Source organism: Anopheles stephensi, chromosome 3 (genome assembly GCF_013141755.1).
Source record: "Anopheles stephensi strain Indian chromosome 3, UCI_ANSTEP_V1.0, whole genome shotgun sequence".
In the NCBI taxonomy this organism is placed as follows: domain Eukaryota; kingdom Metazoa; phylum Arthropoda; class Insecta; order Diptera; family Culicidae; genus Anopheles; species Anopheles stephensi.
In genome coordinates this window covers 72,390,699-72,403,816 of record NC_050203.1, presented here as the reverse complement: position 1 = coordinate 72,403,816, position 13,118 = coordinate 72,390,699, and the positions used below count along the sequence as shown (strand labels likewise).

General features: G+C 44.5%; 1 protein-coding gene across 13 annotated transcripts in view; it reads right to left on the bottom strand.

Annotated features, from left to right (window-relative positions):
- LOC118510621 (mucin-5AC) overlaps positions 1 to 13,118 on the bottom strand; it is a 73,093-nt gene that overhangs the window by 34,627 nt on the left and 25,348 nt on the right. For 10 of the 13 annotated variants that reach the window (XM_036052656.1, XM_036052651.1, XM_036052654.1 and 7 more), the window contains exon 2: positions 7,244 to 7,723. In XM_036052656.1, coding sequence (XP_035908549.1) covers positions 7,244 to 7,419 — 176 coding nt within the window. In that variant the 5' untranslated portion in view covers positions 7,420 to 7,723. Of the gene's footprint in view, positions 1 to 7,243; positions 7,936 to 13,118 lie in introns of all 13 variants that reach the window. The other 3 variants (XM_036052657.1, XM_036052649.1, XM_036052650.1) reach the window with 2 other exon arrangements.

The following is a 13,118-nucleotide window of genomic DNA, read 5'->3' as shown; positions in this document are numbered from 1 at the left end:
ATCTGGTGCAGAGGTTAAATCACGTCCCGTAAGACATCCGCAGTCGCCAAATGCGCAACGCCGCGTGCGAGTGTTGCAGAAACCCGTACCGTATCGGATTACTGTCATCGACAGCAGGGCCAGCCAACCTGTCGAATGTGAACCACAACACCAAGGCCACTCGGGTCCATCCACCCGAAAATCGCCGACTCAAGCTCCAGCCCGTGCAATCCAAGTTTCGAGCGAAGCATCTGACATCTCCCGACGACCTGTCGGTGAATGACCGTGCGTAAACGGTGCTTCCCTTAACGAGCCAGGGTAATCTCTTAATGGCAAAGATAAGAACTCACCAAGAAGGAATGCACTGAAATAAGACGTGGAGAGTCTTTTCTATTTTTTGTATCACCACTCGAGTAGCTTACGGGGCTTAGAATGTCACACGCAGCATTAAAAAGCAAAACCACAAAAATCATTATTCTAAAACATCCCGCAACTTCGGGGAGCACATGAGCATAAATTGTCCAAAACAGAACTAACGGCCAAAGCCGATCGGGCGATTGGTTCGAAAAACCCGCGTCTGCCCTGTGCTCGTGCGGCTAAGAATAGAGTTCCGCACTTGTCTGAGGGGGCAAGCGTGACAAGACAGGAAGAACTCGCCACACAAGATGCCGGGACGGAGAACAACGCCAGGGAATGTCATTAAAAATAAACCATTCATTCCGTCGGTTCCATTACCCCCGGAACGTCGGTCGGGATCCACTTATCCTGCGGACGAGGAAAAACCACGGCGAGTGTGTGTGGATGAAAATTTCAGTGTCAAATGTGTTGCATAGTTGGTGTTTGGTTAGATGGTTTAGCCAAACACGACACAAACGGCTTCCATCAAGCGAGAACCCCGCACACACGCACGGAGAGAATTGATTTCAGATTCCACGTTACGCCACAAGCGATTGGAAAATGTTGGGAGAAGCGGGAAACGACGGAGGCGGAGTGTGTTTTGAAATTCTTAAACGGGAAAACCGTGCGTGCGGTACATCTCTAAACACAGCGCGATTTGTCCAAATGACAGTGTGTAGCAAGGGAAAAAACGGAAAACATTCTTCCGTGAAATGATTCGATTGCGTACCCATGTTCAAAATGTTGTCCGACGTGCGATTCCAATTTTATGAGTCCATCCATTACATCCTCGCACGGATTTCCTGCCCGTATTTCCCAACGGCATCGATCTGAAGCCACCCACCACCAAGGGGCAAACATCACCGGCGACAACATAATTCAGGGCCACCACATCCAACAGACGAGTCGGAAGAACGTCGCGCTTGAAAATCCGGAAACCGCCCAACAGGAGTCCAGAGCGTCCATAGGTCCGGAAATCTTCGTCCACAGTACAAGCGGCACGCAATCTTTGTCCGAACGGCGGCTGATGTACGGGGCGGGTGCTAAAAATAGGTTCAAGGTTGCGCGTACATGAACCGGGATGGATGGAAATTTGGAAATCCGATCGCAAAACCCAAACATGGAGGAACGCTATTTATAGGGTTACCTCGGCCACAGGGTTCATATATGCCGTCTTAGCGGCTCTCGGGAAAGAATTACGTAAAAAAAGGGTGTGGAGAGGCACTGGTGCCTCGAGAAAAATCGATACATCTTGCTGAAGAAGCATGATATGACGTTTACAATATTGGATTTTCTTCGCTTGCTTTTGTTGGGAATGGTTCAGAGTTTAAATCAGTTTGCAATTTAAATATATTGAGAAGAGAATTATTGCCCCTCTTATAGAATTGGCGGTGGCTGCAAAACGCCTGAAAGTATGCAATCACTATTCTTTTTCTATGCCCAATGATTCCCTAGGACTATAGAAGTTCTCAGGAATTATTCGAGTGACTTACATTTACAACTTAAAATATTTACAGGATTTACAGTATTGCAAAGCCAAGACTGTTCCCATCATTGTATTAAAAAGGAGCAAAAGATAAACTTCTGAAGATCTAAAGATAAATTTACGGTCCTTCATGTACAACTCTAAATGGGTACTAAAAGCTGTTGCCAACACCATTTTCCAACCTCACACCAGCAATGCCCTTGCACAGTGCATCGTTCATTGATAAATTAATTCATTGCACACAACTTCAACAACCTTCCCTTTCCTGGTGACACACACGCCCGTTGACGACCGCGCCAGACAGTACCCAGCGGAAAGTCCCAGCACCCTCGCTGTCCAAACCAAACTAGGTCATTTGGTCATTTGCGCACGCCTTGTGGACAACGAATGAATGGAAAGCATCGCAACCCTCGGCACCCTCAGCCGAATATGCTCTGGGCCACCACTACGACTTGTTGTTATTCGCAGTGCGTTATAGAGGAAGTGCAGTGGTTCTCGCTCCCTCTTTTTTAGCGTTTGTAAACAACAGCCGTCTTAGATATTCCATTCTTAAACCTTCGGCGTTAAGAATGGAAACGCTAGGAAATAAATCCGCCATTAAGACTGACATAAACGAACCTCCCATTCTATACTGGAAGCCTCTTGCACAGGCGGGAAAAAAACGCTCACATCCGGCTTAAGCATGTGGTACTGTGGCAGCAGCTCACACATTCTTGCGCACCATAAATATAACTTTATCATTGCCCGGCCCAAACATTGATAGCAATAGAAACGGATCCCGGCCGTTCGCGTTCTTAGTCTCGGTCGAATGGCATATTTTCTCCATCTGTGTCTCCGGGCGTCCGAGTCACGGCGACATCCGAACGGTACGCCCGTCCATACCTTTTGCCTATGCAAATGAGTTGAACTTCAACACACACACACACACATCTCGCCCGGTCGCATGTCTTTTTTCCCGTTCGAGGCATCCTCGTCACGGTTCATTGACACGTGCGTACCTCTCCAGGGGGGGGGGGGGGGGGGGGGGGGGAAGGTTAGAAGCGAAAAAAAGGCACGTAATCACAGGATCCGTGCTGATTATAATGGAGCCGCGAGACACCGGGGGGAGGGGTTGCTGCCGGATGATTGTTAGAGCTTTATTCTGAACCGGTCAAGGGATTTTTTGTTGTTGTTTCACTCAACACGGTCGCTGCAACCCCCCGGTTGTGTTGCGCTGCATATTATTAAACGCTGCAGGGTCGTTAGAAGAGGTGTTTAGATTGGCGATTGCTAGTTCCGTTTCAAGATTGAAATCAACTGTGCGGCCGCGACGGGTCGACGTGCGGCTGTTGATACAGCTTCATTGAACTGTGACTTGAGTTATTGGATGTTTATAGCAGAACGGAGCTTTAGTGTGCAAACAATGGTAGAGAAATAATAAACAATCTTATCAAAAGTGATCGTGGGGATTTCGCTGCCTGCTTTTCCATTTGTTTACTAAACATTAGACACTTTTAAAAATTTGTTAATGAAATTTTCTTGTTGAGCTAATTGGTGATAAAATAAATGTAACAACAGTAAAAACTCTCAATAAAACCAAAAAAGTGAAAAACCAAGACAAAATAAAACTCTTATATCACTATTACAGAAACAGAAATACCAAAATGAAACTACAGAAATATAAATAAATAGAAAGAAAACAAGAAATACGAGTGAAAACTACAATAACAAAAATATAAGTAGAAAACTAAAGAAAATAAAAATTGATAAAAAAAAACAAACATAAATAATAATAAACAAGAAAACAAAAACATAAAAAATAAAATATTAAAAAATACGAATATTTTCTGGCCTGCTCGAATCTCTCCTATTTTCCATATTAACCCTAACATATTAATGAGATTTCGACTTTTTATATCTTGTCAATTTGAAAACTTTGAAGCCCATCGCCACTATATTTAAACTTCATGTTAGTTATTTCGTTACCCTAAAACAAACATCACTTCCTTAACCAACTGACAACGCTCGGTCAAAATACAAGACCTTTAGATTCCTTTACATCTCCTCTGCGCACACCCCGAACCCTACCATCCTGCCAATTTTCTCCACCATCAAAACAGTTTATGGTGACCCAGAAAAATGGCACCGTCGTTATTTTTTTTTGCTCGAAGGCACCGTATGTCAAAACAACAATCACCGACCGGACTGGCTGCCTGGGTGCTTGGTCTAGTTCTTGACACTTTTTCCCCGGCGGCAGAAAGGACCGGTAACGCAACGCATTAGAACGAACGGCGCGCCGAGAGGCAAGATCGTCGGTAGATTGCGGACCACAACGATATTTTATTCCACCTACAGCGAGAGCATGTCCTACATCGTTTGCTAGACTCGACGCTGCTCGTCGGTGAATCCTAACCCCGTGTGTGGCCTTATGGTAAGTGACATACACCCAGGAACTACCTTGCCCATTTTCCAATCCAATCAACTAGGCGGCCTCTGGTGTGGTGCTGTTGGAAAGATCATTTTCATTAAGTATCAGCATCGAACACGCTGTGTCGCGATCAACAGCTTCCACCACAATGGTGTATGTGTCTGCGTTCTGGTCGCGATAAACCGTCGCCGACACACGTCATCTTCGATGGCGTGTACGTGGTGCTGCGTACGTGTACCATCGTCGATGACATTTCATTGTCGATCGTCAGCAACCAGCGGTGCGTTTTGGGGGTTTGTGGGACTCGCCGGGTCGATCGCTGTAGTAGTGATGATTGGTTCACCCGTCCAAAGTAATGATCGTTTGTGTTGGTGATGTCAATTTCATTTTTTTCTTTAGCTATGTTCAGATGCATCAGATCTAACTCTACGTGATCGGTACAGCTGATGTTGCTGATGTGAGCATGTGTACATGGTCTTTGCTGCTACCGTATCATTCGCAGGCCGACACGAGAGACAGAACGAGGAAAAATGCATCAATGCATGACACAATCACCGAGCAGCAGCAGCAGTACTTTATAAGAGGAAAAATGAATGTTCGTACATGGCGTGTCACATTCGGGTTGATTCTGTGTGATGATTATCACAAAATCTTATGTTTTTATAATAAATACTTATGTATTTAAGAATAAACATACGAGTTCTTTTTATTGCACTTTGAAGGCATCCGACCATGAAGGCTTGATATCAAGGGTTTTCTCCAAACATGTTCATTAAAGTAATCTCTTGCACACTGCGCTTGTACGCTTTGCACCAACAAAAAATTAAGTTTCGACCCAACAATATTAACAACCTCATGCCATAAATGAGATCGACATACACGCACACCACCGAATGTACGCATTCGTTTTTAGACGCACACCGACGTCACAGAAAAATGGATTCGTATGCTGCTCGCTGTAAACTGGTTTGAATTTTACAATGACGCAAGGTTGCGACCGTTTCAAGGTTGGTTGGTCAGTCTCCTCTTGCCAAGCGGGTCTCGTGACGTCCACTCTTGTGCGGATTTTCTGCGGCGTTCCACCACCAGGGCTGACCTGACCCTCGGAATAACCACAACCGCTGGACCGGTAGAACTCGAGCCAGAGCTCCGGGGACCAGAGAGCCTTTCACGCGACCTTTTCGATGGGTTTTCGACCACATCAGAGCTAGATCGGTCCTACCGTAGAAGGACGTCATCGTGGCTAGCAGTTAAATCGGTTCTGGGTTACTGGAGGGTTACTTTGTGCCAAATGGTTTCGATGGTTGAACTTTTTGAGTCGGCTTTTTGGCGACATCGACCAAAAAAAAAAAAAACAGGGGATTGAATTTCTGGCCTTAGTTTGTTTCGAGTTTCGCTGAGCCAATTCATGGAACTGGGAAATTTACAAACCATTACATCCGTTGTCGCATCGAAACGTTTGGCTTTGATTTGTGGTGCTTACGACCGCTTTTTTCTCACAATTTAAAAATACGGACGGAATGGTTCAAAAGCTTAATGATTTCAGCAGAAACTGATTAGTGGCAAACGTTGTCTAAAAATTGCACCACGTTAGGCATTTTTTCTCCGCCGGACAAAGACCGTTCAACTCCCTGGTCCGAGCTGAGCTAGGCTGCCAGAAATATCCCAATGCAGCCATTGGGTAGTCAACATCCAATTCACGAGCAGGTGATAAATAAATGAGATCTTTTTTTTCCCTTAGCACCTGCCGAAAATGGTTGCCAAATGTGCAAAGGGTTGTATGTTTGGAAAAGTGGGCCGATTTATGCTAATATTTGGTTAGATATTTTATGTTTCAAGCTTGTCGAAAAAAAAAGAAGCATTAACATGATGCTGCCAACTGGATGCCGGTTCCATTTTGAGCATAGATTTGTTTTCATCTATTTTTCTGAGCTAATGAGAAAAATAAATAAGACTCATAAACGACCTAAGCAAGCTAGAGCCATATTCAAATTTCTTCTAGAACTAGAACATAACATAATTAAATTTAAAATATTAGTTATGGTGTATGATTTTGTCTCTACGCGTCTTCAAAGAATTATTGGGGTTGAAACGCCTAAAAGTATGCTATATACTTAAGTCATTATTAGTTACAGGGCTCGTCAGTAGTAAACTACGAGGTATAAAAAATGGCGAGAAAGTTACAAAAACCATCTGGCGTGATTAACAATATGTTGATTGCATACTTTCAGGCACTGAGAACCCATGACACAATCCAGTATCGGCGTGAGATGTACAGCGATGTGGAATTGTTCATTAAAATTATATTTGCTGCGTTTTAGCTTACAGCATTTAGCTTCAAAAACTATGACGCTGTTCTTGTGGTCTTCTACAACAATTTCTGAGAAACCACAACTTGAGAAATAATATGTTTGGTCGAAAGAAACAAGATTCCTCTTACTGATGTTCTTATTAACAGGGAAGTAGACAGATCAACTGACGGGGACCAGTCAGAATCCACGCAGAATCCAGTATCCAATATTCCAATATATTAAGTTATCAAAACGTACCAAACAGTTTACAGCTGTATGACTGATGCATTGCAAACAGCTCTATTGAGCTAGAATCGCGTAATCTGCTTCCATCATCGTCATTGTCATCACTCCATGACAGTTGTGCTGACATGGGCCATCAACAACGCACGTGCCAAAAGCTACAGCGTGTGCGCATATATACAGAGAAAAAGGATATCAACTACCCGTCCAAGTGCGGTCAGTTGTCTAGAACTATCATCGTGCACACCTTCTGCAACGTGTCGGAACCCCCCCATACATCTGTTCTATTCTACAGCAGCTGCGCAATAAATAGGAGCATCGGCACTACAATAATGATGCAAGTTGTGTGGAAGGCTGTCACAATAACGACCGGCCTCAACACGGCCTCCACGTAGAGGGTCTCATAGCCGTCCGTACAACTATGTAACCGCTGAAACTTACCTATTGCTGTGCTCCTGGAACGAACCGCCGTCCAGCAGACGGATCTTTGCAAACAGCACCGCATTCAGGAACGGCACCTCCACCAACTCCTCCAGGTGGAGTTCCACCGAGAACTTGTACTTTTTCTTCTTCATCATAAATGCCATTCCTGGGGCGCCCGGCCCTATTAGTGTCATTCACGACGGTATGGTATGGTAGTGTCGGGGTGGGTAGTACGGTGCCACCCGAGAACTGTAGCGCGACCAGACCGCTGGCGATGATGATGCTGCCACTCCACTGTCAGCCACCACTCACTTTCTAATGCGATTTTTTTCTCTATTAGCGCTTGCTGATCGATACTGCTATTAACCACTTCCGCCCGGAGAATGTTGCACTCGCGATGCAGCTTCACGATCGAGCCTTTAGCTTACATGTAGAATTAACACCAATCGCAACACACTTTCACCAACAAATCGCCACCGCAGCACAACACAATACACGCTATTAGAATGATATCAGATAAACGATTAGTAATACATCTACAACGATTTTCACATTTTTTCACAGCGAAAATTTTCACTAGTCACACCGAACGCTCACTGATACGAAACAGTACTATCACCCCGTTTTCCTTAACGTCTCAGCATATTGATAGAGGCGCAATTTAGGCGATCCCAGCGAATGGCACTTTCATGGACAGCACACGCATCTTCCTAAAAAGATAAAACAGATGATAAAAAATGGCATTAGATAATGTGCGGAGAATTATATTCCTAATCGAAATCGCTATCTTTAAGCTAGGCGTACTATGTCAGCTATGTATCAAAGGTTAACGGGTAGCGAAGAAGTAAACACGTCCACACCTAAAGGCGCCAAACAACCTACTGCTGCTGCCGGATCCCTTCCCAGTTCGGGTAGGTTCGATGGCAAAGGATGACATGAATTATCACCTGCCGAACATCGCCCAGATAATCCATCACTAAAACCCTCAACCAAAACCCGATGACAGCTCAAATCTCGATGTGACATTGATCAAATCGTTGCAGCAGGAAACAAAGAACAATTCGCCCCTCCATCGCAGCGTTGCAGATCCGGTATTAAGGCCGGAAAATTGTACGCCAAATAAGCGCTGGAACCTAACCCCCCCCCACAGGAGCTAACACATCCGGTTCAGATAATGAACAAACTTATCGCCCGTTTTTCGGTGGGGACTTCCCGGTCGCAACGCGTGCACATTTTTGGGCGTTATTTGCGAACCTAAAACATGCGAAATGAATTGCGCTTCGTTTGTTCTTACGTTACGTACTCCCAAATATGTGCATTATTACACGCTGATAGTGACGTAATGAACCCAAAAATGGGTGTGAGGGCTTCTCTCTTATCGTTTGCCAGCAAAAAGGTTTTCCACGAGTCTTAGTACGTGAACGCAAACGCTTTGATTACGAAACTAATTTCGGCAGTAAATGAAAGCGATGATAACATCTGGGGCTTTCGAAATTTAGCCAATTGGAACAACCCCGTAACTGTACTTTGAACTAGTGTGGGTTCTAAAAACAAAACAAAGGAGATGTAATGAGTTTGAAGGTTATGAAAGAGTGACTTATAAATTAGTAAGAGCCACACAATCAGCTTTAAAATAGTAAAGAAATGTAACTTAATGCATAACATAATTGATCTAGACAAGAACTAACGAAAATAAGGAAAAACTAGTCGACAAAAAATTGGAAAAAATTGGAAGAAGTTGAATCACTCGCATGGTAATTATAGCGAGTGGAGAATAAAGCATCATTTTGCAATGCTCATCCACTCCCTTTACGGACACTGTTTATCAGCATTTTTATCACATAGTCGTAAATTACCCTCACCGCAACTCTGCTTCACCCCACTCGCCTCAAGCAATACCTGCCAAGGGAAGGTGATGTCTGTCAGGGCTGGCATCACCGATAACGCATTTCAGCACAACAATTTTTGCTTGTAAAACGACAAAATGCCTTTATCACACATTGCTAAGTGCATCGGTAACGATAAACGAATGAGTCAGAAGACAGACGCTTCTCCAACGGTGTGGACAGTTCGTTTTTACTTCTGTTTACCAAAATCGTAGTTCCAGATGATTCGTGGGAGAGAGACTTGTTTGCAATAAAAATTAAGCAAGCAATTGGGGCCACGATTTACGAGCCCGAAGACAATACGTTTAACAGATGCTTTGCTTACTTTTAAGCGAAAACAAACCAAATTCTACACGCCAACACGGGGTTTCTCTCCTGCCGGCGTATGTGCGAAGCCAGCCAGCCACAATCTGCATTCAATTACAGGCGAATTCTTTCACAAATCAAGACCACATTCCGGTGCACAAATTGCCCTTCCGCCAGATGGTCAATTGAAAAATGACACAAATATGTGCTTACCGCACCGAACGACAGACGATCGTTGTGTAAAGTGGTGGTGACATACATCCGATGGGGGGTTTTCGGGAAGGTTGGACAGGACAGAAAAAAGAATCGCAACGAACCCTCTCTCGCCTGATTTCCATCTGACGCCGATGCCTTTGCGAATGGGTTGAGGGCAAGTGCGGCAAGCGAAATTCCTTCTAAATTACCATTCTAGGATTCAAATGGCTTGCACGTCTCCAGCAAAAAACGCAAGCCGCAGTAGCGTGTCAGCAGACCGTTTCCTCGGTCCTGGTCCTTCGTTTTCTTCTTCTACTACCTCCTAGAGCAGTGGGTTAGGGAAGGCCGGAAATCTAACCACACATTTTTCTGCTGCTTGCGCAATATGCGGCATCGAATAAATCATCGCGACAAGCGACACAGGGAGCGCACACACGACAGCCGGAACAGGAGGCAACTTGTTGCTAAAGTCATTAACGGCCAAATGGCCAAACGGTTAAAGTCAATAAGTGGCAATGGTGTAGCAACATCATTATGTCGCAATGTGGATTAGATTAAAAACGTTAAAACAGACCATGCGAAATCGTGTGTCTTAGAGCTCTGGATACATTCTTGCTCTGGATACGAGTTTTGAATATGGGAAAAACTCAAAGTCTCACAGCTCTAACATATGTCCAAATAGGTCACATTAAGCGTGTGAAGAAGCGACACCATCTCATGGAAGAGGTAATGAAAAGAAAACACATCGTCAGTGGATGCACACCACGACGAACCCCCCCGTTCATGTGGGAAGTAAACGGGAAACGTTTCTGGAAATCGCAGGTTACAACCTTCGCCGCCACATCTAACGGCGTGTGTGGCATAACACAAAAGGGTTACGCGTTTCCAGGGCCCGGCTGTGGCCGCGTCACACGTCTTGGTCGACGTCAATCGGTGGGCATTACTGCCACGTTTGAATGACTGCGGTTTCCCGATTTTCACACCGTCGGCCACAAAACACCAGCCGGAATGACCAGCGGAATAAAGCAAACACACCGCAGTCTCAAGGCAAACAGTTACAGTGTGGGTAATGTGTTTAGGTCAGGCAAATAATTTTTAAAAACCAGCACCATTTATTGGTCATCCATTGTAGAAGTTTTTATGGGATGGTCTGGTGGCAGGGGCGATAGCGGTCTTCACACGACAAGACTGGGGTTCAAATCCCATCCACGACTGACTTCCTTGCTACTGGTAAAATAAAATCACAAACAGCCAGAAATGGCAGGGCAAGACGTCTCGATCGGTTGTAGGTCCAACTAAGCAGAAGATGGATGTAGTAAAAAAAATCTTAATTATCAAGTTCCAAATGCTTTCTATTAGGAGGTTGAAAATATTTCTGAAAAAAATGAATCAAACAAAATAATTGAACGACTTCGAAATTAAATTCCTCGATCAAACCTTCCAATCGCCCTTACAAACATTCGAATCTACTTCACTGCTTGATGCATGTTATTATTGATTAATTGAGGATTATGTTATCACTGTCCTTAACATACTTTCATTCTTTTGAAAAAATCTCCCCAAAACACACCTATAATTATTCCGCACCATGTTTGGGCCGTAAAATCGCGTATAAACACACGGGGCACACATCGCTTCGCAACTGTCCACAGGGACACGCGACTCCGTTTGGGAATTATGCCAAAACGGAAGCACTCCAATTATCCCAGAAACCTCAAACTGCAGTGGATAAAGCGCTCCACACCGCAGGGAGCAAGAGGTCAGTTCTGTGTCTCTTCTGACTTAGCTCCAGCATAAACACGCAGTCCCACGGGATGCGATACTGGGACGAAGCCCAGGACACCATTGTTTACTTGCTGGCCCATATGGTCACGAGAGCGTGTGTTTAGTTTAGCGATTTAGGTTTATATCATTCGCTCTAGTTTAGAATTCACTCACACGCAGGCAATGCATCCTTAGGGAGATAGATAAATAAAGCTTGAGCTGTTTTTTTTTACACTAAAGCTAGTAGAATGGTTTCAGATCACACGACAAAGAAACGCAAGGTAGAACTTTTTTCGTGTTGTCCAACCTGCAAAAAAAATATGAAACCGCTCCATATGACGTGACGATAATTATACTAATGCACTAATAACCCATTCCAGCGTTTGTTGGACGAGTCCACCAGTCACCACCTGTGATATATCCCGGTCGGAACCACAGATCCCGGAAAGCAAATGGAAATGGGCCACCGTTATCTTTACGTGGCTCTGCTACGTCAACCACACGCCCTTAAGATAGCGCAGCTGGGTTGCGTTGAGTCTACGAGGCGTCGCGTTCTATCTAGCGTATACTGTCCGCCAGTTGTGGGTACGGTTGTGGGCCGTCTCCCCGCCAGTGGTAATGACATTCCAGCGAGGACACCTTCCCTCGCTTTATCAGTTGACCATAATCGGTAATTAAACCTTCACCGTACCGCGATACCGCCACTCGGGTCTTTCTTCCGCCAAACAAAGTTCCAACGCGTGTGAGGAAATAAAGACGAAAAATCCCACCGATGATGATGGGTCGCGTTTTGCCACGCTGCTTTAGTTTACGTTGCGTGAAACGGAATGTGTGTTTACTTATCAAGTTCAAAGCGTTGAAGGCGTGCTTTGGAAGTGGTCGAGCGTGTGTGTGTGTGTGTCAGTGATAAGGGCTTACCGTACAACGATCATTGGTTAAGGCATTGTAACAAGTGCAAATGGACAATACAGCGCACTTCTGCTGCAATCACACAGAACATGTGCTTGATGTCCGGGTGGTGTTTTGCAGCAATCTTTCCTGCACTGGGACTAATGTGTTGGACCAATAAAGAATACGTCCTAATGAGGCGTGTCGAATAGGTTTGTAGACCTTTTTCCCTTGTAAGAACTAGCTACAAGTTTCTAGCGATATAGCAGCGATGTTTGAAAACAATGATTGTTTTGACATTACGATGACACTTCATTCTGACAGTACTCATATAAATATGACAATCAGTGTACTTTGAAGCTTATGCTTTCAACGATAATTGCGATGTACTAAAGAAAACACCAATGAATCCTTTCAATTATTTAGGAAATAAGTTCTGATGCCAGGTATAAACAGATGAATAAATAATCAATAGTTCAAATGACACTTGATTGGACAAACGACAGTCCCAAATTCTGAAGAGCGAAATTAAAATACGAAGACTCGTCCAGGGAAAAAAACACCAGAGGGAGACATCGACAACGAACTTTGGACAGCGAAAATGTCGCCTATTAGGAGATCGGAACGCTAAATGAAACGGTTACTGGGTATTTCCTACCGAATTCAACAGAACAAACGCAAAAGCAGAATCGCTGTGAAATAGGTCAGCAAAAGCTGCAAAGTTATTCTACTGCTTCATTACGATGCTCGGTCGCGAATTGGAAAGGTTATGGTGAGAGCACTCTGCTTCAACTTAAATGGAAAGTTCTAGCACACCCAGCCCTAGCACTCTTCAGATCTATTCCAACCAGTAG